The sequence below is a fragment of the Callospermophilus lateralis genome, chromosome 10, assembly GCF_048772815.1.
Source record: "Callospermophilus lateralis isolate mCalLat2 chromosome 10, mCalLat2.hap1, whole genome shotgun sequence".
Taxonomy (NCBI): Eukaryota; Metazoa; Chordata; class Mammalia; order Rodentia; family Sciuridae; genus Callospermophilus; species Callospermophilus lateralis.
The window spans coordinates 2,130,655-2,157,137 of record NC_135314.1 but is presented as its reverse complement, the minus strand read 5'-3'; the positions used below and the strand labels follow the sequence as shown (position 1 = coordinate 2,157,137).

Below are 26,483 nucleotides of genomic sequence, written 5' to 3'. Positions count from 1 at the left end.
GCCTGGGAGGTGACCCCCAGGGGCCCTCTGGCTGGCTGGTTCTTGAGAAAGTAGATGGAAGGGACCAACCATGGGGAGCAGGACTGGTGAGGGGTTGACAGGGAGACAGGCACCTGGCGATGGACTCGGAGGTAGGGGAGGGTGGCTAGGTCGGCTGGTGTCTGGGAAGGCAGGGGACATTGGGGCAGCCGGGCCCCATCTTTGGCATAGTGGGGCAGGGGTCGCGGGATCCAGGAAGCCGGAGGAGGCCCATGTGTCTGAGGGGCATGTGAGCTCACCAGGGCTGCAGCAGCACCACCCACCAGGGCTCTGGAGCCGGGAGCCCTAGGTGGCAGCGTGGCAGAGCTGGTCTCCTCTCCCTGGCTCGTGCCTGCAGTCTCCACCCTCCATGAGTGCCCCGGTCACACTGGACCGGGCCCAGCCCTGACGTCTCCCTGATCACCTCTGCAGCAGCCCCATCTCCAGACGGTCAGGTTCTGGGTCCTTGGGTCACCTTGGGTGGGCTTGACTCACTCAGGTGCACTCAGAGCCCCCCAGCATCCTTGGAAGGTGCCACGTGGGTAGGGTGGGCTGGGTATCCACCTCCAGCTGCTGAGCGCTGGCTTCGGGGGTCACTCTGGGCCCCAGAGGTCATGCCAGTGCCTGGAGGTCATCCCAGGCCTAGGTCCCGCCCAGTGTGACTCCCCTCCTGGGTGGGAAGAAGCCACTGGTAGTTCCTGCCCCAGCTCTGGGGATGTGCGGGGTGTCCACGGGAACCCAGGGTGGGGAGCGGGTGAAGAGGACCCTACCCCCATGAACCCCATCCTCACGTGTCAGACATGCAGCTAAAGGAGGGCTTTGCGCCCCAGAGCTCGGCTCTGGCCCTTCTGGTCTTGGCTTCCCATCTGCAGTGCAGGGAGTTAGACCTCAGGACTGGCCGCTTTGGGGTCCTTATGATATCGCAGCAGCAGGAACATAGAAGTCACGCCCGCCTCGTGATACCACACCGTGGGCTGTGCAGCACAGCGGCTGTGGCCCAGGAAGCTCTGCAAGCTGCAGAGCAGTGGACACTGGTTCCCGCTGGGCCCTCCCTGGGCACCATGGGCAAGGAGAATGCTGGGCACCTTCGTGCCTTCCAAAGACACAGCGCCTCTCCTCCCTGGAGGGTGCAGGCTGGCCACATGTGCCCCTACGGCAGGGTCTGTCCAGCGTGGGAGGAGCTTCAGCTCACGCAGTGCTGCAGAGGGGCTTCAGCCGGGGCTGAGCCAGGACAACGGTCAGAGGCCTGAAGTTCAGGTGTCTGGCCTGTGCCCTGTGGGCCGGTGGGTGCCCGTTGTCTGTCTTGCTGTGCTCTTCGCACTAGAAGGCCGCGCGTGGCATCCGAGACCTCAGACTCAGTGAGCGTGGGTGGACCTGGGCCTGTGGCTGCCTGTTTCCTTGCCTGGTGGGCACGAGCTCTGCTGGACTGCTCAGGAAGGTCTTCAGGGATGAGGCAGGAAGGTGGTGTCCCAGTGCTGCCTGTGTTGATGACCACGTGGGATGGAACATGGGCTCAGCCCAGACTGCCCCTGGTCAGGCTGCTGGAGGCTCAGCAGCCACCAGCTTCCCACTGGTGGTGGCTAGTGGTGCAGCTTCCACCCTGGCTGGGCGGGGACCCTGAGGGACACATGGTGCAGGGAGTACCCAGCGCCCCGTAGAGTTTCCAGAAATGTCGAGCCTACAGCAGCTGGGGACGCAGGCACGTCAGCTGGGGGGACATTCTCCACGGCCACTCCGTAGGCCCAGAACCTGGGGCAGAGGACCTGGAATCCTGGGAGGGCTCCTGAATGTCATCGGGACCCTCGGTGGGCTCCGTGGGGATGGAGCCCTGAGTGCTGCTGTCACGGCAGTGCCGAGGTTCTTGGGTGCCATTGAGATCATCCTGACTCTGGGGACAGAGGGTGACATCCAGCTGTGGAGTGCCCTGCAGCCAGACACTGAGCCGGAGCCTGTGCAGGAGAAACATAAAGGGAGCTGCAGAATAGTAGGTCAGAGTGTTCAATAAGCCCTTCGTGGGTAGCCTCCAGCAGAAGAGACTCTCAGAGTTATCCCGTCCTAAACCCTGGAGCAGAAGGCCCATGGGCCTGGTCAGCCAGGAGCAGGGAAGGAGTGGTCTTCCTGGTGAGAAGGGCCTGAACTTATAGTCTGTTAAACTTGAGTTTAAAAATGTGAAAGTCAGTTTAAAATCGGGGAGAACATTGTTTGGAAGTTGCTCTATAGGGGCACCGGAGCAGACCCTCCTGGGGGTGGAGTTCAAACCCTTCCCCATGCTCTTCTGCTCCGCCATCCAGAGGAGCTGGGAGACAGACGGGCAGGTGAGGGCTGAGAGGGGCAGAGGTGTTCTGTGCGGAGGCAGCTGCAGGTGGTGTGTTTATCAAGGTCGGAGCCACTGAGGCCAGAGGTGGGACAGGGCACCCAGTGGGTCTGACAGCTACAACAGACCCCCCTGGCAGGGGCGCGGTGTGGCGATGGCTGAGGCGGTCATCCAGCAGGTGTCTTAGGATAGCCAGGTGGAGGTGCTCCTGAGAGCAGCCGGCTGAAGTTAGCAGGTGAACAGAAGATGTCCCCCAGCTCGGGGTCTGGCCACAGCACATGGTGAAGTCATCACCTGAGCACTGGGGGGAGAGGTTGATGCCCAGCAGGGGGTCAGTGGTGAGGGACCACGTCGGGTGGCCGGGAGCCTGGCAGACAGGTGGCAGGACACCATCTCAGCTTGGGGTGGATGAGTTGGGGTGGCCTTGCCGCCATAACTAGGCCCCGGGCTGAGGTCAGCTGGGCAGCCAGCTGGGCCTGTCTGTCCTCGGCAAGGTTCCCACGAGCCTCGGAGACTGTGACCTTGAAGTTGGACTCCAGGCACCGAGTTCCAGACAGCAGAAAGGAGTGGGGTGCGGCACTTGGGCTGTGAGAGCAGGGACCGAGGGGGTGGCAGGGGCTCAGGTGGTCCTTCAGGGCCACATACCTGGGGGCAGCCTCCACACAGCAGGGCTGGGGACACCTGTGACAGCCCTGTCCACTCAGACCCTGGGATGCAAATGGGCGTGATCTCCAGGCTGGCTGCAGCCTAGGGCTCCCAGCAGGTGGGGCATGGTGGCAGCCCTGGGAAGGCCACCCAGGGCTGCAGGTGAGGCCTGCGCCACCCTGACGGCCAGGCCAGGACCCCTGAGCCTTTGCAAAACAAGAACAGTTGGTCTGTCGGGAGCCTGTTTGGTGTTGCTAGCTTGGAGACCAAAGGGGACAGCACAGCCCATGGCCTCACCGTGGTGGCTCTTGGCGCCTGGACTTGTCGGAACTCACCACACTGCACCTCGCGCAGTGAGCGTGATGTGTGTGTGAGCCACACCTCCAGGTGCTGGCTCCACATCAGGCTGCTGGGACGCTATTGAGGGCAGGCACCGGCTCAGCCTTGAAGCAGGGCAGGGAACCTTACTCTCTGACAGGCCAAAGGGCAGCAACCAAGTGGCCTCTGCGCCCTTCAGCCCCCAGCAGGAGCTACAACACATCTATTATAACTCAGACCACCACAAAACCACAGGCAGAGGAGGAAGTGGGTCGGAATAACCCAGTTCTAACCCAGGTTAGGGGAGATTGCACAAGAATAAAAGCCACTGCGCATGGCCGCACAGGTGTGCTTAGCAGGAGGTGGGTTATGGAGGCGGGGTTCTCACGCGGAGTCTACGGTAAGACGAGTTGTCTGCTCCAGGCATGTATAGCTTGGCCCACCGCCAGGCTCCTGGACCTGGAGATGGAACCGCAGGAGTGGTACGGAGCCGGAGCCTACTCCAGGGCATCAGGGCAGCTGTGCCGGTGTACCAGCTGGCTTTAGGACCTGATTATTCTGGCCCAAGTGGAACAGCCCAGCCCCTGGGGCTTTGGGGCCAGAGAGCCAGTCAGGCTCCATGATGGCTGCACAGCTGCCCTGGCCTGCCAGTTGTGCTCCAGACTGCCCAAGGGACCCCTGTCCTCAGGGGGTGGCTGCTGGACCTCAGGCTGTGCCCGTGGACTCTCAGACCTCATGGCCTAAACTGGGACCTGGCTCACCTGCCAGGCTCCTGTGTGACTCTGAGTAAGGCACCCAACCTTTCTGTGTTTCAGTTCACTGACTGTCAGGGAAAGTCAGAACAGTGTCCACTCTCTGGTGCTGACCGCTTCCTGTCCTTGCAGGACTGCTGTGCTCAGCGAAGGACCCTGCGCCCGCCCCTGAGCAGCGACCATGGGCCTGCTCGCCTACCTGAAGACCCAGTTCGTGGTGCACCTGCTCATCGGCTTTGTCTTCGTGGTGAGCGGGCTGGTCATCAACTTCACCCAGCTGTGCACGCTGGCGCTCTGGCCCATCAACAAGCAGCTGTACCGCCGCCTGAACTGCCGCCTGGCCTACTCACTCTGGAGCCGTGAGTGTCCACCCGCCCTCTCCTCTAGGGGTCCGCACAGCCTTTTGGCCTCTCCGCCCCTCCCTGAGGCTGGGCCTGAGGAGCAGAGCAGGTGTGGCCTGAGCCCTCTCCGGCGGAGGGACCGAGGGGCTGCTCCGTGCTGTCCGAGTCACTCCTGGCAGCGGATCTCAGTGCGAGCCTCTGCTGGGCTGAACCATGTTGTGTCCACACATGGGAACATCGGGACCCCGCGAGGCCGATCCACCTGGTTTAGTGCTAGGGGTGTCTTCAAAGAAAAGTAAAGACAGCCGTCAGCTCAGCCTCCCAGCCCAGCTCCCAACCCGCAGCTGGTCTGGCTGCCCAGTACCAGAGCCTGGCGGAGCGGACCTCAGGCACGCCACGCTCCTGAGCGTACTGCAGTGTGCGTCACCAAGAGAAAAGGATGGGACTGCCCTTAAATAATGTGTGTGGGGGTGTCCATCTGTCCATCTGAACGTGTTAGTGCACAGACCCCCACCCCCCGCCCTCTGCAGGATGGCAGAGAGCTGCTCACGCCAGGGGCGCCCAGCAGGCACGTCCCCGCAGGGAACATGCAGTGCTGTTGGCAGCTCTGGTGGCTGGTTTTGGGTCCAGTTACTCCACGAAATAGGCACACAGGCTGGAGATCTGCAGGAGTACCTGTGCGGACAGGCGCCCACGTGGCACCACATTCATTTGGGTGCAAAGCTGGCAGTAAGCCTGGTGCCCTTGGTGGGGACTGCACGTGGCTGTCCCCACAGTGGGAGCCCCGATGGACACCAGCAGCACCTCTGCTGGTAGCAGCTATCTGCCAAACACTAAGTGAAAGCAAGGTTCACCACAAAGTTCAGGTGTGCTGCCGTTTGTGTTTTGTGGTTTTTTAAGTCATCGTGTGTGGGTGTGCGTGTGAGTGTGGCAGAGTGCGTGACACACCACCAGAGAGGTGTTCGGGGAGGCGCCGGAGGGGTTTCTCATCTCCCTCGCACGGCCTGCTCCTCAGGTGTCTGGGCAGGCGTGTCTGAGCGTGCGCAGGGGGAACGCGTCTCCTGGCCTCGCCTCCACCCCACCCTGCTCAGGAGCCAGCAGTGCCCCCCAATCCACTGCCTCAGAGACCCAGCCTCACCCTCCCTTCAAGATAAGAGATCGCGGCTCCTCTGTGGGAAGGGAGAATCAGGAACCTGCTGTCCAGCACCTGTGAATGAGTGTGAGTAGGCTTGGTAGAAATGCACACAGAAGGGCAGCATTAGTGAGGACTGAATTAGACTCCCATTTCCAGCCACGGTCAGAAGCAGAACATAAAACAACCAAATCTTTAAGGAGAGGAGCCCTCTCGGCAGAAACAGAGAGAGTCGGGTTAAAGGAGGGTGCTTGTATTCAGGCCCCGACAGCAGACAGCCACCATGGAGTGGGGCCCTCACCACCTGGGGCATGCACAGAGGGTCGCCAGCGCTGGACTCCGCAGAGTGGGTGGCGGGCTCCGCCGGCTGGAGAGGATGCAGTTCACACTCATGATCAAGGGCAGACCCCAACTGCAGACTTGAAACTACCAAGACCAAATTGAGAAGGAACCAAGAAGAACTTAAATAGATGAAAATCGTAGACTAGACTTTTTAAAAGTGAAAACTTGATGGGTTGATTGGACATTGCGTGAGTCCCACAGAACAACAATGTACCATCCAGACACAGCAGAGGGGCTGGAGATGGGAAGTAGGGAAGGACATTAAAAGAGATGGCGTGAATGTCATTGCCACGGGGTTCGGGTTCCCATCCCAAGGAGGGGGGCAGGTTGGAGCACATAGGAAGAGGTGGTGGCTGAGAATTTCCCCATGATGACGAGAAGACGGTTCTGCAGGTGCTGGAAGCAAACACGTTCAGACCTCGCAGGAAAAAACACAAACGTGCACCTGGGTACATCGGTGCAAAATCACCAGCCTGAGATAGAGGGGCCTTCAGTGTGCCGGGAGGAACGTGGGAGACCGGTCAGGGCAGGCAGGGCCTCACGGCACTGCAGGAGGAGGGCCCGATGTCCTCCGTCTGCAGAGGCCAAACTGCCTTCACCTTCACCTGGCATCAGCAAACGGCCTTTCAGGAGAAAGAATGAGATAAAATAACGGTGGACATGTAGACAGACAAAGGAGACACCGCAGAGTCTCACCAGTGTCTTCTGAAGAGCATGTTTCCCTAAGAACAAACTGTCCTGGAGATAGGGACTGAGACCCAAGAAGGAATGGCAGCTGAAGACATTGGCACAGGTGACTCCAGACGGTCGCATGACACAGCAGTGATGCCCAGAGGGTAGAACGGATGGAACTGTGCTGGGCAGCCTGCTCGGGAGGGCAAGCCAGGTGACCCTGCCTGGCCTCGGGCTGGTCAGGAATCGGGTGAGAGTCTTACCTGGAGACTTCACCAACTATCCTGGGGGGAGGGCAGCGAGAAGCAGCAGGACTCCCAAAGTCTGGACAAGGGTGGATCGAGCTGGTGCTCGGCTGTGGCCCCAAGTCCTCAGGGTGCCCAGGAGGATCCCTTGAGCCCTGGAGTTCAAGGCCAGCCTGGGAACACAGCGAGACTCAAGACGAAATGGCCTGGGGCTGGGGCTCAGGGGCAGAGCCCTTGCCTTCCATGGGTGAGGCCCTGGGTTCCATCCTCAGCACTGCACAAAAAAGGACAAAGACATTTTGCCCGTGTATGATTAAAAATTATTAAGAAAAAAAAACAGATGGACTAAGAAAACAAAGACAAATCCTGGTTTAAAAGAAGACAAGACAGTTAAAAAAAAAAAAAAGACAAGAAAGCCCAACAGTAAGAATCATTGAGGCAGAAGTCAAGAAAATCAGCGTCAAATCCTCAGATATTTGAGATGAAGACAGCACAGGGTCGTGCCAGCCCCACCTGACTTGAGTGGGGGATATTCCTGTCTGCGTCTCTCTGATAATGTTCATGTGGGCACAGCCCACAGCATGGACTGGGGGCCTAATCCCTGCTCCATGCTGCCCCCAGCGCTGACCCAGCCCTTCCTGCTGCCCCTGGGCGAAGCATCACACAGCAGGACGCAGACTCCAAACCTCAGCTCCAAACCTCTCATCTGTGAAACAGACCCGATCCCACTCCGCTGTGTGGTGGAGTTAAAGGAACACAGAGCAGCTGTCCTGCAGTGGTCAGGGGACCCCTACTACTATCGGGCACTGTGGTGAAACATGCAGAGACGGCTTGGTCGTTGTTCGAGGACAGCAGCCATTTGAATGAGGGGGACGTTAAGTCAGCTGACTGAATCTCCGTGGCCGGCTCTCAAACTGAAGGGAGGCCAGCTCTGCAGAACGCCCGCCCCAGACACCTGTACTCTCCCTTCACAGGAGCAAGCAGCAGCAGTGGCCTGAGAGCCACCAGCAGCTGGAGGGGTGGAGACAAGGCGCGGCAGGTGATGGGGTGCTGCTAGCAGTAGATAGGAAGGGAATTCCTGGGTGGGGGGCAGTGTGGGTGACCCTGAGGATGTGGTGTAGTGAGTAAGCCGTCACTGGAGGACAAATGCTGCGCACCTCAAGTGCCAGGAAGCAGGGTGTGCACTGAGGAGGGGAGGGGCAGTAGCTGATCGGGGTGCGTGACAGGTCCCAGTGCCCACTGTGCCGTGCTGCACTAGACACTTGAACGTGCAGTAAGAGGGCAGATGTCAGGTGGAGAGTTCCTACTGCAATTAAAAGAAAAAGTCCCCGTCTAGCAGCATGCACCATGAACAGCAGCCCCCAGCCCGTGTGCCTGCACTCCCAGGAGCCAGGCCCAGGGGGCCCTCCCCCAGTTAGGTCCGAGTGTGCTGGTGGGAAACAGCCAGAGCCATGCCACCAGGTCCTGTCCGTGTCCACCCCAGGTGGCCCTGCTGGAGAGGGGAAGCCGGTCAGCAGCGCCCTTCGCAGATGTGCAAGCCAGCCATCACCTTGGCCACCTTGTTTTCTCTTCAGACAGTTTTACTGAGTTAAACGTTCCCACTTAGAGTGCATGGCCCCCAGTGGGGCCCCACCAGGCTCCTGCCTGAGCCCAGAAGGAAACCTGGGGCCTTAAGGGTCATTCCTCAGCCCGCCCTGGCCCAGGCAGCCCTGCACTGCTTTCTGTCCCTGTGGTATGCCTGTCCGTGTCACGAGGTGGAATCACAGTAGGTGCAGCAGCCTCAGAACGCAACCCTTGCTGTGGCTGAGCTCCGCCCGTGCGCCCGGACAGCAGCGGGGTGTGGGTGTCGGCCACAGGCTGTGGAGCTGCTGGCCTAGGTCATGTGTGCTGGGTACCGTGGCTGCAGACCCACCCGCTGCTTTCCAAGGCAGCTGCACGATTTGACGTCACCAGCATGAGTGCACGAGGGTCCCAGTCCCCACAGCCTTGCCTACACTTGCTCTTGTCTTTGTGGCCGTGAGTGCTCTCTGGACTGTGTCCCGCTGGTTCTTGGCAGGGGAGTCCGCGGTGGCTCCCTTGGGAGCTATCAGTTATCATCCCGTGCCAGAAACACACGGCCGTCCTCTGATAGTCCTGCACCTGGAAGCTGTCCTGGTCCTTTGAGGTCACCCTTCTCAGACAACTGGCTGTGGGTCTGGCTCCAGCTGCCCTCCCATGTGCAGACGAGTGCCTGCCCCCCACCCCTCCCGGGCTGCACAGATGCAGGGTTCTTACCACAGAATTCTCTAGACCCCGAGTTCTCTTGAGAGTGAATGTGTGCATGCCATGAGCCCTCCAGGAGGAGACACGGTGGATGCCATACGCCTGGGTTGTCCTGAAGCAGCCACCGTCCTGCAGGCTTTGTGCAGGACGTGGTGGACGTGGAGCTCTCAGTGACGGTGACCGCCCAGGTTCTGGGAGCCTGCTCCAGTGCTCCCGCCCAGAGCCCAGGAAAGAACCCGGCAAACTCCTGTTGCTCTTTGTTTCAAGTCAGAGACACAGTGTAACAGGAGAGTGGACCCAGAGAGCATGGCAGGGGTTGCTTTTCCATGGTCCTGTGGGTGGGGGGTGGGGCTGCGGCTGTCACCAGCGATTGGGCTGGGCTCCACTTGGTCCTTGGTCCCGCCTCTGCGCTGCAGGCTGGTGTGGTCCCTGTGAGCAGCCGTGCAGCTGTGCCTGCCCATCACCTTTCACCTTAAGAAAGCTGGGTTGGGAAACTTGTTAATATAAGTCCTCAAAACTTAGTTTGGGCAGAAGATTCTCCTCTAGTGAAAATACTGGCCCTGCAGGCACTCCCAGAGCATGCCAGAGACTGCGGGGGACACGGCTGCCTGCACCAGAGGCGGCCCTGCCCATGGTCAGGGCTGCGCAGTGCCAACTCCCTCCTCTGCCCCCAGAACTGGTCATGCTCCTGGAGTGGTGGTCCTGCACGGAGTGCACTCTGTTCACCGACCAGGCCACGGTGGACCACTTCGGGAAAGAGCACGTGGTCATCATCCTCAATCACAACTTTGAGATCGACTTCCTCTGTGGGTGGACCATGTGTGAACGCTTTGGCGTGCTGGGGGTGAGCAGCGGGCCCCAGGGAGGCCCTGGGAATGAGCAGCGGGGTCCCAGGGAGGTGTGGGGGGGTGAGCAGCGGGGTCCCAGGGAGGGGTGGGGGGTTGAGCAGCGGGTCCCAGGGAGGTGTGGGGGGGTGAGCAATAGTAAGGTGGGTGGGCTTTCCTTCCTTGGAGATTTTCAACCCTGATTCCTCAGAGCTAGGCAGTGAGTGGCCGATTCGCAGGGCCTGTCTGCAGGATGCCCTCCACAGTCCCCACCTGTTCCTGGAACTAGCTGTCAGCTCATTTCTCATGGTTACCTTCTCCTATTGGACGATGGCACCTGAGCTCACGGAATTGCTCTCACTAGCTGAGTGGCTGCAGACAAACGCAAACACCACTGAGGCAGGATGAGGGGGTTTCACTGTAGCAAAAGCCTGTGGCTGTCTCAGGAAGCCATGGCACATCTGTGCCTCCAGGTGACACTGATTCAAGTCACATACACTTGCAAGGTAGGGTCCCCATGAATAGCACATACTTTGAATCAGGAAAGCCACAACTGCAGAGCAGGTCCCTGGGGCAGGATTGCAGCTGGCCTCATGCTGCCCTGCGGTCTGCCCCTACCCCATGTACACCATGGCATCAACCCCTCCCCCCCCCAGAGCTCCAAAGTCCTCGCTAAGAAGGAGCTGCTGTACGTGCCCCTCATTGGCTGGACGTGGTACTTCCTGGAGATCGTGTTCTGCAAGAGGAAGTGGGAGGAGGACCGGGACACGGTCATCGAGGGGCTGAGGCGCCTGGCTGACTACCCCGAGTACATGTGGGTGAGTGTCTGGTGGGCAGGGGCTCCCGAGGGGCTGCCCTGGCTGGTGACAGTTGGCGTTCGTCGCCTGCCCCTGTTCATTCCAGCAGCCCAGATCATGGTTGTCAGGCCCCAGGGGACCTCCTGCCTCAGGTGGTGCAGACCTGGGGGCTTCCCCAGGGAGGTGGGGTGTGGTTTCCGCCACCCCACCCACCACAAGACCCTCCCCAAGCCCGCAGGCCCCGCTCAGCCTGTGCCCTTTCTTTTTCTACATCTTCCCTCTGGTCTGTTCTTGGAAGCCTGGCTCCTATTTAGTATGTCTAATGCCCGTGCTGTCAGGGTGGACAGACCTTCTCCACCCTGCTCAGAGGCTGCTGCCCAGAGATGCTTTCAAGTTTCACTTCTTTCTGGAGACTTCTTTCAGGAAAGCTGGGCTGCATTCCATTGCAGCTGGAAGGCAGGGTGCAGCCCTAAAATAACATTGCATTTCAAAGAACACCATGGCTTGTCACCAGAGTGGTTCTGTGTCTGATTCCACCAAGTCAGCAGCAAGTGCCTCGCTGTGGCTCAAGCCGCCTGAGACCTGGATCATGCTGAGCCTGACACTTCCGGGCTTCTGTTCCAGCCGCATGCCCGGGCATAACCCTCTTGCCCCCATGTTCCGTGCCCTAGTTCCTCCTGTACTGTGAAGGGACGCGCTTTACGGAGACCAAGCACCGCGTCAGCATGGAAGTGGCCGCCTCCAAGGGGCTGCCCCCACTCAAGCACCACCTGCTGCCTCGGACCAAGGGCTTCACCACCGCGGTCCAGTGCCTGCGGGGCACAGGTAGGCGCCCCAGGGTCCGACGCAGAGCCTGCCCGTCACGGCCTCCTCGGGTCCCTTGAGCAGTCAGACGAGCAGGGACTCGTTCAGAACAAGCGTGTTTCCTATAAACACAGGACTCCAGAGCCTAAAGGGGAGAATGGAGTAGGTGGGTCAGCGGTCGTTGGTCTGCAGGTCACTTTCTGAGGTGATGAGGTGCTAGGTAGTGGGGAACAATCAAAATCATAAGAACTTTAATAAAAAATGATAAAATGAAACAATAAGAAAATGTATGTGGTGGCAGACTTCACGCAGGAGGACTAAGTAGCAGTGTGTCTAGATGATCCGAAAGGCTGGAGGGAAAGGGAGACAGTAGGGACCCTGGAGCCAGGCGGGGATCTGAGCCCACAGCCACAGTGGGGAGCAGGCTGCATGCTCTGTGGGTAGAGCTGCCCAGTCGCTGTCCCTTGGGCAGCAGCACCGCCCTGCAGAGTCCCTGTCCATCCGCTCACCAACCTGTTTCTCTTCCTACAGTTGCAGCTGTCTATGACGTGACCCTGAACTTCAGAGGAAACAAGAACCCGTCTCTGCTAGGGATCCTCTACGGGAAGAAGTACGAGGCAGACATGTGTGTGAGGTGAGCACGCTCCCGCCCCTGCTCCTGCCAGGAGCCCAGGCTGCACAAGCCGCAGGGCACATCACAGTGTCAGAACTCTGCAACAGCCCCTGTCCTACCCGAGCGGGAGGCCTTCCCTGTCATGTCCAGGCCTGGGGGCTTCAGGCCATCCCCTGGAGAACGTGGGACAAAGGGAGGAACAGAGGGGCCTGTGCATCCCCAGCTGTGTCTGCCCTGGGCCAGCACAAGGCTCCTCTCCTGCCCCTCCCTCCACCCGGGGAAGCCCAGGTGGATCCCTAGGAGTAAAGCTCCCTGTCCCTCCCTGGTGTGCTGCAGGTCTGGAGCCCCAGGTGCTGACCACTGACCTCCCGTGAAAGGGCGAGAGCCAGGTCTCCTCCCTGGCGGGCTGTGGGGCCCCTGCAGAGCCTTCTGGTGGACACCTGGACCCTGAAGACACCAGTCCAGGGAGGGCTTCAGCAGGGTCCAGGAAGGCAGGGCCTGTCCAGATGCCATGTTGGGTGTTAGGGCTTCAGAGCGCTGTGCCCGGGCTGTCCTGTGAGGCTCAGGAAGGAGGCTTGCCATCGCCACTCCTTGGTGCCCCCAGTCTCTCTGGCTCCTGAAGAGAAGGTGACCCGCCCGAGCCCCGATTCGAGGCCTAGGTGTGTCTGAGTTAGCCACAGGTGTGGTCCCTGTGGGCCTCCTTATCTGTCTCTCCTCTGCGTGAGGGGGCAGGCGGGCCGGACAGTGCTCTGCCTCTTCTCCTCGCTGGCCCCTGGCCTTCCCCAGCCTGGCGCTCTCCTGGTTCCTGTTGGCTGTCCAGCCTTTTCTAATGGGTTCGTCCTGGTCCATTGACCTGGGAGGCGACACCTGCCGCCTTCATGTTAGCGAGTTAATAAAAAAAAATGCCAACAGCTCTTGTGTCCCTGGGAAGTTCCCAGGGGCAACTCGTGACCTGTACAACAGGCTCGATGACTTTCCTGGCAGTTGGCAGGCTAAGCAGAGGTTAGGGTCTCGTTGCACCCTGGGGGTGCACAAGGGGTGCGAGCCGGTCACTCCTCCTTGTATTGCTGATCTCTGGCACAGGTAGAGTAGTTCACCAGGGCGCTAGTCAGTCCACGTGGCCAGGTGCGCATCAGCTCTGTGTCACCGTACAAGTACCTGAGCTCATCACCTTATAAAGAGGAGAGGCTCAGCTCGGCTGCACCACAGTCTTCACCCACACCTGGTGGGCCGCTGTTCCAGCCGTGGGGAGGCAGCGCCTCGTGGCCCCACGCCCCCTGTGAGGCAGGGCCCCGTGACCAAAGGCCGCCCACAGCCCCATGAGGTTCCCACCTCCCGACAGTCTCCCTGCAGTCCACACCTTGACAGCTGGGTCTTTGGGAGACACTCGAGACCCAAGCCCTAGCTCTAGGCTGGAGCCCAGACGAGGGTTGAGCCTTGGTGGTTCTGTCACCCTCGCAAGGAGCCCTGGGGGATAAGTGGCAGAGACTGTCTGGGCAGCTGCCCAGGGCCAGAGCTGCTCAGTCGCCCCTTCCAGGGCTCAGCCTGGAGAGGCCGCCTTGGTCTGCCTGTTGCCCTTCGCGGGGTCTGTTCTGCCGTCCCACTTCAATAGCTGGGTCCTGAGAGCCCCGGGGCTCAGTGGGCTTGTCCTGGCCATGTCGTCCTTCAGAGCAGCTCCATCCAGCGGTCCAGGGTCCCCGCCATGCATGGCCCAGGTCTTCATGCCATGGCCTTCCGCCTCCCTCTCACCCCACAGGGGCTGAAGTCTGGGAGCTGTGGCCGGACCCGGCTGGTCATCGCCATGGCCCTGAGGGCCTCTGTTCTCTCTGCTTTCTGCTTTTCATCGTTAGTTTGAAGCTACAATACAGCTGATTTGGCCCCCATTAAGTCCACCTGAGCCTGGTTGGCTCTCAGGGCAGCTGACCTGTCCCCACATGCGGCTTCAGTGCTGCTCTTCCTTAGCCAGGTGACCATGCAAAGCTATGGCGGAGTTGAGCAGAGTACAGCTGCCCCCCTGCGAGTGACGCGGGTCATCTCCTCCGCTGCCCTTCTGTGTGCAAGGACTTGTGCACCTTCCCAGAGGGAGGGGGAGCCAGTCCTGGGGCAGAGGCACCTCCTGCCTGTGCCCTGGTGAGATAGGTGTGGCCGCTCCCACGGCAGGTGTCTCTGCTTCCCTGGTCACTGCTCCTCCTGCTGACGAAGGCAGAAGCACTGAACGGTCTTAATGGGATCTCAGTGACTTGTGCTTTCTATTTATTCAACGTCCAACTTACTTTCAACATAGGAGCTGTGGTATGTCACATATGGAAACTTCTCCAGTTATTGTCAGGCTTTATCTGCGTACCCCGCTTCCCCTGCAAACGGCCCCAGGGCTGGCGACGCAGGTGTAGATTTGGATGCAGCAGGTCAAGACTCCATCTGAAGCAGCTGTTGGGAGGCTAGTTCAAAGCTGCTCCTTTTTTTACTTTCCACATTTGAAGCAAGTAGGTTCCCCTCGAGAAGAAGTGACCTTCTTTCTCTAATGAAAGATGTTTTCACTCAAAGAACGAGCATGTTACTGGGCGCAGTGGCACACGCCTGCAATCCCAGCAGCTCGGGAAGCTGAGGCAGGAGGATTGAAAGTTCAAAGTCAGCCTCAGCAACTTACCAAGACCTTAACAACTGGGTGAGACTCTGTCTCTAAATAGAATATAGAAAAGGTCTGGGGACATGGCTTAGTGCACCTGGGTTCAATCCCCAGTACCAAAAAAAGGCGGGGAATGGGGGGGCTTGTTGGAAGACTCAGCCTCCTGGGTTAATGTGAGGTGGCCTTCACAGGGGACAGGCTCATGCTCTGTGGCTGGGTCACTTGTGGTTGTCCCCAAGCCTAGAGGCATCCCTCGGCCTCTCTGGGTGCCCAGCAGAGTCAAGACTGCAGTGGACTTACAGTGTGTGCCTAAGAACCGGCGTCCCCTGTCACTCACTCTGCTCTTGGTCCCAATGAAACAGGAGGTTCCCGGTGGAGGAGATCCCTCAGGATGAGAAGGGGGCAGCGCAGTGGCTCCACAGGCTGTACCAGGAGAAGGTAAGGACATCCGCTCCCCTGGGCCCCGTCTCCTGAGCAGGTGTCGGGCCGGTGAGGAAGGGTGGCCGGCGGCACAGAGCACACGCTCCTCACGGGCTTTTGGTCCTCCTCTTTTTTCTTCCCTTTTCCTCAACTTCTGAGATGTCAACTAGAGAAAAAGGAGAAGGATGACATCACGTGCACGTAAGCATGCTGAGACTGTCTCGTCACACCTGTTCTTTGTACGTAAAACAAATTCTAGGTGCGGAACAGAGACACTCAAGTCCTGGATGAGATACAGACAATGCTAGAAGGCTCTTATGGGAACCACCCATGTCCTGTTCCCATCCCCCACAGCGCCTCCCCCGTACCCGCTTCCCATGCACTTTGAGCACACAGTACCCGGGATGTTGGTCTCCGTTCTCAATGTGCTCGGTAGTCACTAGAGAAATTCCTGGAGCCTTTGAAAAACAGCATCATAAATGCCCTGATAGGTTCTTAAGAAAGTAAGGGAAATCTCTGGGGACCCAAAAGGGAGACAGAACTGAACACCAGGGTGACCAGCCCACACACCATGGTACAACCTGACTTCCGAGCCCTCAGCCTGGGCGTGGGACTTGGGCCAGCAGGCAGCTCTGGAAGCCTAAAAAGTGATTCCAAGAGAATCCCCTGAAGTTGCTGAGAGAAACCAGCACCAGACCGGAGGAGTATGACCCAAGCCACGCTGTCCAGCTTCGCCCGAGGAGACTCCAGAGATGAGCTCCTCACCCCAGTCCAGGCTCTGGGAGAGCCAGACCTCCTCCAGCCCAGCTGGACAGAGACTGACGGGCGAGCAGGGGGAAGCCCCCAGGAGGAGGGTGTCAAAATGAGAAGCACAAGAAAGAAGGGAAGGGGGAGGACGAGACCTGGGAAAGGAGGGAAAGGGCCATGGGAAGGCCTGAGAGCAAGCAGAGGAACGGCAAGCGGCCAGAGGGGTAGCCACGGGTCGGGCGTGAGCCGTGTCCAGGCTCCCCATGCTGAGCATGCACATGTGCACACATTTACATGTTCGTTATGTACAGATGCACGATAGAGCAAACCCAGAGAAAATGACAAAAACGACGGCAGGAATTATTTAAACAGAAATTAAAGCTATAGAAAAGCGAGTGAGATACACCAAAAGCATTTTCCATAGGAATATTAATGAAGTAGAAAACCTTAGGCAAGAGAGTTATTGAGATTGTGGACTGAACAGGAATGTAAAAGGAGAGCAGGGAGGAGTGCGGTGGACTCTGTGCCGTGTGCTTGAGAACTTGGAGAGAGCACATCATTGCTGTCAACCTCTCTTCATGATAAAAATGCTCCTCAACACAGTTAAGGCCAAATACGATAGCCACAGGGAGCATCATCCTGAATAGGTGGAAGTCCACGTGCCTTCAGGCCTGGGACGAGGCGCGAAGGCACACCCTCACCGCCCTTCCCAGACTGGCCGAGCTCTTAGTCGGAGAAGGAAAGGAGAGCCGTCACAAGGAGAGGGGGAGGCCTACCCATTTGCAGAAGGTGTGACCTCATGGAGAGAAGAGCCTAAAGACACTATCAAACCCGTTAAGATTGATGCATTCAGTGAAGGTACAGGATACAGGATCAACGTACAGAAATCAGTATTGCTTCTATGCACCAAAAACGAACTAACTGAAACAGAAATCCCAAGAGCAGCCCAGTCTACAACAGCTACAAACAAAACCTAGGAATACACTTGACCAAGGAGGTGAAGAGTCACTACGATGAAAACTGTAGAACACTGATGAAAGAAATTAGAGACATACGCCAAAAACTAGAGACGTTCAATGTTCACGGGCTGGAGAATCAAGATTCCTGTGGGACCACAGCACAAACCAGCAAGGCCAAGGTGGAGGCTGCAAGGCCTTACTAACTTCAAAGCACCCTTCAGAGTCCCAGGGACCCAGACAGCATGGTCCAGGAATCACACGGGCCCTAGGCCAGCAGAACAGGACAGGGAGCCCAGGAATAAGTCCCCGTGTTTTAGTGCCCTCACCGCAGGCCTCCCCTGGGAAGGACGTTCTCGCCAATGAGTGGTCATGGCAAAGCGCTCTCCTCATATGGAAGACTCAAAGCAGACCCCTGTCACCACACACCAACTCAGAGCAGGTTGAAGGCCTCAGTGTGAGCCTCGAAACTGAAACCGCTACAGGAAAATACAGGGAAAATGACCTGAGCGTGTCCCTGGTTTGGACATAAGCCCAGAAGCCCAGGCACCAAAGGCAAAGTTTGACAATAGGATTCCATTCAACTAAAAAGTTTCTGGACAGCAAAGGAAACAATCAGCAGAGGGAAGAAAACATATTCCAGCTATTACCTGAGAAGGATCGATGATCCACAATACTGTCATTCAAGCAGTTGAGTACGAGGAAAAGAATCCAGTTTAAAAATGGGCAAATGATCTGAAAGGATGTGTTTCAAGAGAAGGTCTGCAAACGACCAACAGTACGTGAAAAAAATGCTCAGCATCACTCACCCTAAAAACCATTACAACCCTCATTTGAGTAACAGAGATGGAACTTGAGGACAGGGTGTTAGTTGAAAAAAGTCAGGCATAGTAGGACAAATACCATGTGTTCTCACTCAGATGTGAGCTCAAACAGAAAGCTCAGAGGTTGAGAGTTCTGAGATGCTAGAGAGGCAGGGGATAAGGAGGGTGGAGAGAGGATGCGCGCAGATGGATAAGAGACACCTTGCCACCAGCACAGCAGTGATTGATTATGTGTTTCACAGTCAGTAGTAGAAAGGGTTTTGACTGTTCCCACCATGAAGAAATGATAAGTGTTTGAGTGACGGGTGTGCATTTCCTGAGCTGGTCGTCACACACTGCATGCATGTACTGAGACCTCACTCTGCGGCCCATAACCATGTGCACTCATCACGTGTCCTCCAAAATGTGAGGACCAAGTGTGGGCCCCTAAAGCAGCATGACTCTCACAAGAAGAAAAGACAGATGGAAATAGTGTGTCCTGCATCCTGTAGCTGCACGCTGTGTCTGTCTGGTTGCACCAAGTGCTAAGAAAAGTGCCTCTGGTCTCAGGTCACGATTTGAGACTCTGGAACTCCTAAGTGGAGTGACGCTTGCCAGCAGCAGTACTGGTCAGCAGGAAATTAGGAACAGCCCAGAAGTTCATGATCGGGAACAGTTACGTCGTGTTCGTCTGTCCGTTTGATGTGACCTGATAGTTAAAATGAATGAACTAAACGTGCTCTCAGCACAGCTGGATCTTGGGAATGTGCCTGTGAGAAAGCAGGCTGCGGGATGCTCGCAGCGTGTCCAGCTCCCAGGACTCTGTGGAACCTGCAGGCAGTGCCGGGCACCTCTGTTCATGCACACAGTTCATGGCGACGCGGGTGAGCCGGGCACAGCCCTGTCCTCCCCCTCTGGCATCTGTTGTCTAGAATAAGCTGAGGCCAGTGCAAGTGGGAGTTTTGACAAGTGACCCGGGCTTGGGTTTCACGTCACCTGCAGTTTTCCCAGAAGGTGTGATGCACAGTGACAGCACCCTCAGTTGATTCTCAAGTCCTTGTTTTGAGGTTTGCATCAAGGACACTGCATCACAGAGGGACACAGTGTCCGTGGCAGTCTTTTGTTTCTTTCTTCTTGGTCGCTGCTGTTTCCTTAGTGACAGACTCGGCTCCTGCCTGTAGGAGCCGGGAGGCTCCACGTGCAGCAGTGTCCATTCGAGTGGCTCCTTTTCCTGTCTGTGAATGTTGAGGCCACTTGTACTCCTAACAAGAACAGTGCCAGGCTGATATGTGTGTCCAGCACAGCTGCTCCTGGCCATGCAGGGCCTCCATGAGCGGCCGGGAATGGGCACAACTGCAAGCCCGTGTTTGTTACCCCGCCCCCCATTTTCTATACCACAAAATACAACAGAATAAAATTGAATGCGAATTGAAAACGAAAAGGAAATAAAGTGTATGGTGTCACACTCCCAGGCAATTACTGACATGTGCTGCATCTTTCTAAATTCAGGACTACACACGCTCATAGTCATGCGTATTCTGTAATTTCGAGGGCATTGTTTGGCACTTTAACCTCTTCTGTCAAAACTTCTGTCAAAATACCTGGCAGTGTGTGCTGGCTGCAGGGACCTGTTGTGGCAGACCTGCAGCTTGTCCCCCAGCCGAGCTCTGTGTGCAGTGAGCCCCCGTTGTCACTGTGGAGAGAGCCTGGACAGTGTTGTTGGCAGATCAGCTGTGGCCAGCTGCACCTGCATGCTCATACCTCATACCTCCTCCGCCCTTCCATCAGCAGAGAACGCCTCTCTGCTAACCAGGGCCTTTCAGGGGCAGCACCCCTTGGTGGTAGTGCAAGACATTCCAGGTCCAGGACCCCAGCAGGTCCCAACAGCTGCCCACACCTCTCCCGTGGAGTGGCGGCCCTGCAGGGCGTGCCCCTCCCAGCCAGCCCCCCACTTGCCGTCCTGCGGGGCAGCCTCTCTGGCTTGGCAGGTTGCTTCCTGGCAGCTTCCCGGTCAGAGGGCTGCGTGGTTTCTAGGACCACAGTGGCGCCATCGCTTGGCAGGACACCAGAGTCAGCTCTCGCTGTGGACAGTCCTCCTGCCTGAGCGCAGCGCGGGGCGAGCCTGACCCTGTTCTCTCCCTGCCTCCAGGATGCGCTGCAGGAGATGTACAAGCAGAAGGGCGTGTTTCCCGGGGAGCAGATCCGGCCTGCCCGGCGGCCGTGGACCCTGCTGAACTTCCTGTGCTGGGCCACCGTCCTCCTCTCCCCGCTCCTCAGCTTTGCCTTGGGCGTCTTTGCCAGTGGATCCCCTCTCCTGATCCTGACCTTCCTGGGGTTTGTGGGAGCAGGTAATGAGCACTACGGTAACAGCCCACCGTGTGGGAGTGTCCCCGCATGCCGGCTTCGGTGCCCAGGACTGGACAACTCATCCTGGTGGCCCTGTGGAGCTGTGGCTCTCGCCCCTAAGCTGCAGGGTCAAGGAGTCGACGGGGCCGTGTCCTCGGCCCACGCCGCGGTACTTGCACTGAAGCTGTCTGTGTCTGCACTCAGGCCTGGGGGGTGGGCTGGGCTGGTGGCCTGAAGTCCACACGAGACATTCTCATCATTCGGCCACCTCTTGAGCATTAGCGATCCTCCTGGTGTGCTGTCCTGGATCGCATCGCCAGGTGCCTGCTGGACTTGGCCTGGCTGGCAAATGGACACCCACTGTGCATGTGCCCCTGTGGACTGTCCCTGCAAATGGATGGGCTTCTGTGGAGGGACACAGTGTCCACCTGCATTGCCCCTCAGCTGCCAGGCCCACTTCCCTAGGCTGGCTCCTGGCGTGCCCTGCTTCTCCTTCAGGACAATTGGGGGGGGGGGTCCTGAGAGGTGACTGGCCTCTGCCATGGGACAGCACATTCACTTGGGACTGCCCTCAGGGGACAGGACGTGGCTGGTTTCATCTGAGCATCCTGCTTGTCCATCTCACCTGCTGGGGTTTTGTAAGGCCAGTCTGTTCCCACCTCTTAGGCCCTGCTCAGAGCAGCCAAGGCTTATAGACGGGCAGGCTGGGCACCACGCAGGTGGGCTGCCTCTGCCCCTGCCAGAGAAATGCCTCAGCCCTCACCTGTGGCAGTGCAGCCCAGACCCTGCCTGCCCCCAGTGGCAGCCCAGCTCTGAGCTCAGGGAGAAGCCGAAGCCCCCTCAGTGGCCTCCCTGGGTGGGGCAGGAGAGAGGGCTGGGCAGAGGAGGGGGCCCAAGCCTCGCGGCTCAGTGCAGAGCTCAGCCTGACCTCTTCTTTCTCTCTCCTGTTTTTCAAGCTTCCTTTGGAGTCCGCAGACTGATAGGAGTGACTGAAATAGAGAAAGGCTCCAGCTACGGAAACCAAGAGTTTAAGAAAAAGGAATAATTAATGGCTGTGATTGAACGCACATAACCCGACGTGGTATCAAATTAACTCAATTAAAAACAGAACAACACACACAGAGCGAGGGGAAAGAGACACTTAGAAACTATTTTTCTTATTAACTGGTGACTAATATTAACAAATAAAACTTGAGCCAAGAGCAAAGCACTCAGAAGGCCTGCGGTGAAGGTGTGCGCTCCCAGCTCCCACGTGCAGGACCCTCCCGAGTCCCTCCTCCCGGGAGCCCCTCAGGCTGGCAGGATGGAGGAGGCTCCGGGTGTGCTCTTCAGACTCCACCTCCAAGAGGGGCCTGGGCTGCTGTCTTGTTAAACTTTGGTCGAGGTTTTGGGTTTTTATCAGTCATCTCGGGAACCTACCCTGGCCCTCTTTTGCGCCCCCAGACACTGGCTCTTAAAGAACTTTCTGCTGTCCTCCCGGTGTGGGTTGACGGGCCCAGCCCCAGAGCTCACTCATCCCACCCGCTTTGCACCTTGGCTTCTGGATGGTGGGAGGGCCCCCAAGAGAAAGTCTTTTCTGTGATAAGCACACACTGAATGTAAATCAGACTGATTCTGAGCAGGTCCCGTGGTTGTCCTGCCTCCCCAGGGCCCGGCTGTGTTCTCCAGCACCGTCTGCCCCTCCTCCTTAACCTGTGTGGAAATGCCTTCCAGCTCTTAAAGTGAGTGGGCTCCCGACAGCTCCAGGGAGTGCAGCGTTCTCCTCTTCCCAGAGCTGCATTGTCCTGTCCCTGTCCTTGTCTTCATGCCACCAGGCTCTAGCCCCCTGTACCAGGGCTGGGCTAGAGGGTCATGCAGGGCCCACAGATTAAGAGCCAGCCCTGTGGGGCCTTGGAAGGTGGCCCTCCTCTCGAGGCACGTGGCGACAGCTGGTGCCCACCTGTGGGCTGACTTGCTCTCACTAGCTGGCCTCTGGCTGGCTTTCCCGAGGAAGTCAGGGTGCGGCCTCCCCCCTCCACGAGGGGCACCCTGTGTCCCAGGGAGGGCCTGCCTCTGTCCAGGCAGATGTCATCTCACCAGGCCTGTGCCCACAGTGCCCCGCCCCCACCTTGGTGTCATCCCTGAGTGTCCCCACCGGACAGGGTGTTCTCACCGAGGTCCCCTGGGCCCACCGGGAATGCTTCCCCCTGCAGCACAGTTAATGCACGCTGGGCTTGGTGAGGGCAACTGCTGGGTGGACAGGAGTGTCTCAGGCCCCTCCTGGCTTCCAGTGAACCCAGGCCTCCTTGGCTACTGTCCACCCTGTCCACCACCTGCATTGGGCTTTTGTCTTGAACCTTGAACTGGCTCTTTTAAAGTCACACTCCCTTCATCTTTTTTAGCAAGGGGGGGAAAAAACGGGTGTTCTCTCTGATACATTGTAACCAGCATTCTGAACACAGGCAGGAATGGAGGAAAGGCCTGGAGAAGACTACGGACTGAGTGAGAGTGACCGTGCCTCGGCCCTCAGTGCTGGGGGAGATTGGGCGGGGTGGTGCCTCCTCTCTGGGGGACGCTTCTGAGCCGTGTGGTCTGTGTGGAAGGCAGAGGGGAGCCCCCGTGGGCCTGTGCGGGCGGGTGAGTGACAGGGAGTGGCACGTTCCTTGTGAGGGTGGCGGGCAAACCAAGCAAGACAAGAGGAGACACTGAACCTCTTCCCTCGGCCTCACCCGTCTCTCCCGGCCTTCTCCTGTGCACAGAGCTGGGTGCCCACTGGGTGGCCCCACCCTGAGGTTTCTTTCCGTGCTGGCTGCTCCTCTCTCTGTCCCTGGTTAGGTCTGCGTCTGTCACTAGTTCACTGACACCTAGGAAATCCCCAGGGAAAGGCCAAGGGCACTACCTGCACGTCCACGCCCCAGGAATGCCAGTCTCCCATTCTGCCATGAATCAATAGCTCTGGCTTCCCAGAGAGTCTCCCTCCCTTGGAAATCAATATATAATATAGATTCCGCATTGAGTCCATGAGCGAACCGTGAGGGATCCAGGCACAGGCTTTACCTCTGCCGTGGAGAGGTGATGACCGCAGCCCAGCGTGCACATCTAATATGAGCCTTCTGAGAGCAATAAAAACTACACCGTGAATGTTTGGGGGGTTTTGTATTGTTTTTCGAGGGTACTGGATTTTGCTTTCCATTTGCTTCAGAAGGAAAGGGGAGGAGAGCCCCTTGATTTTAAATTAAATGAGTCTCTGCACGGTGCTTTTCTCTCTTCCTTCACGCTCTACTTCTGAATCCACTCGTTTCTGATGTCATGTCCAAGTTCAGGCTGTGTTCGGACAGAAGCAGTCCGGCGGCCCTCACACGTGTGCTGGTTGTGGTGTGGGGGAGCGTCCCAGGCCCCGAGTGGCTCATGTCCTCCGGGGCTACAGGTAGGGAGGTGCTGCCCGCTGCCCTGTGGCTCATGGTGCTCCTCCAGAGCCTGGCACCTGGCCGGCTGAGCTCAACCTGGGACATGGTCTCATGGGCTGTCTGCTCCGGCCCAGGAGCAGGTGCCCTGAGGACTCCATCCTCAGCCTTCTGCTGCGGCCAGTTTGTGGAGTCGCCCCCACAAGCCAGCTCAGGCAGACTCTGATGCTGTGGGGAGCAGGGAGGAAGCGGCCAGCTCTTTGGGCCTCTCTAGGGAGCTGTGTGATGCCTGGCATGTCACAGTGCCTTTGTGCAGCTGCCAGCGTCCAGGGACCTTGTGCTCTTCTCCAGGGGTTTTCTACTAGTGTCCTAACAGTGGTTGTCCCCAGGGCTCAGGGAGAGAAGCTGGGGACAGCTGAACGGTCAGAAGGGAAGGCACTTCCTCAATGGGGACACTCCTCCCAACAAAGGCCTTGAGGAAGTCTGAAAAGGCTTCTCACTGATGAGCCGCTAACCCAGAGGAGGGGGCCACACTGCTGCCTGTGCTTGGTGGTGGCTACCCAAGGCCCAGCCTGGTGAGGTGCTGTGAAGTCCCTGTCCTCGAGGAGCAGAGCTGGCTTGAGGAATTGAGCTCTGAATAGATAGACCACTGAGCAACCCAACCAGCACCGTAAAGCACTTTCTTATAAAAAAAAACAGTGCCGGTCATCACCACCTGCCAGTTCTGAATCTGCCTGTCTGCCCCATCCTCCCCTCTGCACCGGCTGGAGAACCCCGCTGGCCCTGGTCTGTTCGGGGTGTTGCTGAGCACTGACGCTGAAGAAAAGGCAGTGGCCGGACCCAGCTGTGTGTCACGCTCTTGTGTCATTTACGAGATGTCAGGAGGCCACCGTGCCCCTGGGGAGTACCAGCTAAATCTGATTCCGGGGGATGAATAAGTGGCTCTTTCTGCATGTTGCTTTGTCTCTGCCTGAGACCTTATAGGACAGGCCAAGTGACACCCTCCTAGCCTTGCTGACTGTCTTCTGGATCGTGCCACCCAGGCATACCTGCTGCTGCAGACCCCTCCCCGCTGGCCGGCTGCATGCGGTCCCTGCATGCATCTCTCGTGCTGAGCAGTGTGGCGTGGCAGATTCTGACCCTTCTACAGTGTGACGAGGCTCGGGGTTAAGACAGCGAGTCTGATGCACCTGCCTACCTTCTTTCTGGAAACGGCATGTCCCTGGTCCCCGGGCCTGCCCCTTTCTCTAGTGGGCTGGCTCCCAAGCCCAAGGCAAGCCACCCCAGAGCAGCTTGGGCCTGGGGGGTGCACCACCGATCTGGGCTTTGGCTTTATCCCAGAACACTGCTGGGGACTGCCCAGTGGGTACTGACACATGGGCTCCAGATTCTGTTGTATCAGGGCCAGGGACAGATTTTGGGTAAAAAGTCACCCTGCGATCTGCTTGCTGGAGAGGGGTGGGCATGTATGAGTGAGGTTTGTTCCAAGCATTTGCGGCTTCGGGGGGAAATGGCAGCATTCTCCTCACCTGCTCCGAGAGCACTCTTGGGAGCCCAGGAGGTCACCGGAGAAGCTGACGTGAGTCAGCCTGGGCAGCAGCCACACGGGCCCTTCACAGATGACGGGTTGTTGCAAATTGCTTTGTGCTGACAAGGTCACCTGGAGCTCTCTTTTCTCCTTAATTTTTCAGATTAACTTTTTGTTGCAGAAGTATTTAGACAGCAATTGAACTGTGAATGAGATACTGAAATGCACTAAATCGTATTAAATTAAACTGGAGTTACTTGATCCAATGAAGACATGCATCTGCTCTAGTTGTATTTATTGTCTCAGAATTGTATGTTGTGACAATCAAATGTTCCTTGCCTCCATGCCAGGAGATGCCACTGGCTTCTTAATCCTGAGGATTGCCAGCAAGCGCGGACTGCACACGAACATCTCTGGGAAACCACGCAAACCACGACTGCAGTGCCGCGTGGCAGACGTTGGGGTTCTTTTTCTATCCTTGGAAAATTGCCATGCCCGATGTCATCGCCACTTTCAAAGGGATACATTGTATACAGGGTGCAAATGTATTATAGGGTGTTTCCTTTTGTATACTTCATTTTTACAAGTTTTGCTACTCACGAGCTTTATGTAGTCAGGAGAGGTATTTTGGTGTGTGGAAACTTGTCGTTCGGGGTGGGGGTGACTTAGACTTCATAGGCCCGTGTCCCCAAGGACTGGCGGTGCTGTTCTGCAGAGGTCTGTCTGCAGGGCCGCATGGAAGGCTGCGTGAGCGGCGCTCAGCTCTCGTGCGGTGGTATTTTCTGGATAAATGCTGCAGGCATCATTCTTGTTTGTTAGAAATGCTGCTGTGAAGGAGAGAGAAAATGTCCACAATACAAGAGAAAGTGACTCTTGGCCTCCTTTCGTTTCTTTATTTCTGGTCTGCACAGATCTTTCCAGGGGGGAGGCAGAGGACCACCGGGCGGTCCCTGTGCCCTGGCCCTGACCTGGGAGCCACACAGCTCAGGGCACTGCCCTGTCTCTCCCTGCTGCGCCGGTTGCTTTCTGGAAGGGAATCAGGGGTCACGTGGCAGAGAGCACCAGGATGCTCAGTGGCACGTGTGTCCTGAGGGACCCACAGTCCAGGCCGGGCTTTAAAGGCCATCAAGGATGAGGGGTTTTCCAGAGCAGGTGTTTAAATATTAAAAATTAATTTTTTGTAAAACCAAATTCTGTGGAGAAGACAAGGAAAACCCCTCTTTCTTCTTTATTCAAAACCAAAATCTTATTATAACTGAAAGCTACTCCAGGGTCTCATTTGTCGCCCCAAAATAACTCACACTGAAGGAATTGGGTGTCCTGCTCTTGGGAGCAGCCCCTTGATGGACAGGCTTCTCTGTCTGGGGCCTCCTTCAGGTGGCCTTGGCAACAGCGGCCTGCCCACTTGGGCTCCTGGGAGGCTGGGAAGCCAGGGCTCAGTCAGGATCTCTGGAGAGTCCCACCCGTGCGCTGTCTGTCACGCGTGCACACACCGCACACCCACGCACTCGTGCCGTGTGACCCAGCACAGGTAAGGGCACACACATCCAGAGTGGAGTGGTCCTCCAAGTACAGCCCCTCTAGGAAACGGACTT

The 26,483-nt window shown here is 57.7% G+C and overlaps 1 protein-coding gene across 4 annotated transcripts in view; it reads left to right on the top strand.

The window, feature by feature from the left end:
• Agpat3 (1-acylglycerol-3-phosphate O-acyltransferase 3) overlaps window positions 1-25,154 on the top strand; it is a 72,529-nt gene extending 47,375 nt beyond the window's left edge. For all 4 annotated transcript variants that reach the window (XM_076868773.2, XM_076868771.2, XM_076868772.2 and 1 more), the window contains 8 exons: window positions 4,180-4,406; window positions 9,716-9,885; window positions 10,522-10,683; window positions 11,334-11,487; window positions 11,998-12,100; window positions 15,068-15,143; window positions 19,781-19,979; window positions 20,934-25,154. In XM_076868773.2, coding sequence (XP_076724888.1) covers window positions 4,229-4,406; window positions 9,716-9,885; window positions 10,522-10,683; window positions 11,334-11,487; window positions 11,998-12,100; window positions 15,068-15,143; window positions 19,781-19,979; window positions 20,934-21,022 — 1,131 coding nt within the window. In that variant the 5' untranslated portion in view covers window positions 4,180-4,228 and the 3' untranslated portion in view covers window positions 21,023-25,154. The remainder of the gene's footprint in view (window positions 1-4,179; window positions 4,407-9,715; window positions 9,886-10,521; window positions 10,684-11,333; window positions 11,488-11,997; window positions 12,101-15,067; window positions 15,144-19,780; window positions 19,980-20,933) is intronic.
• The last annotated feature ends 1,329 nt before the right edge of the window (window positions 25,155-26,483 follow it).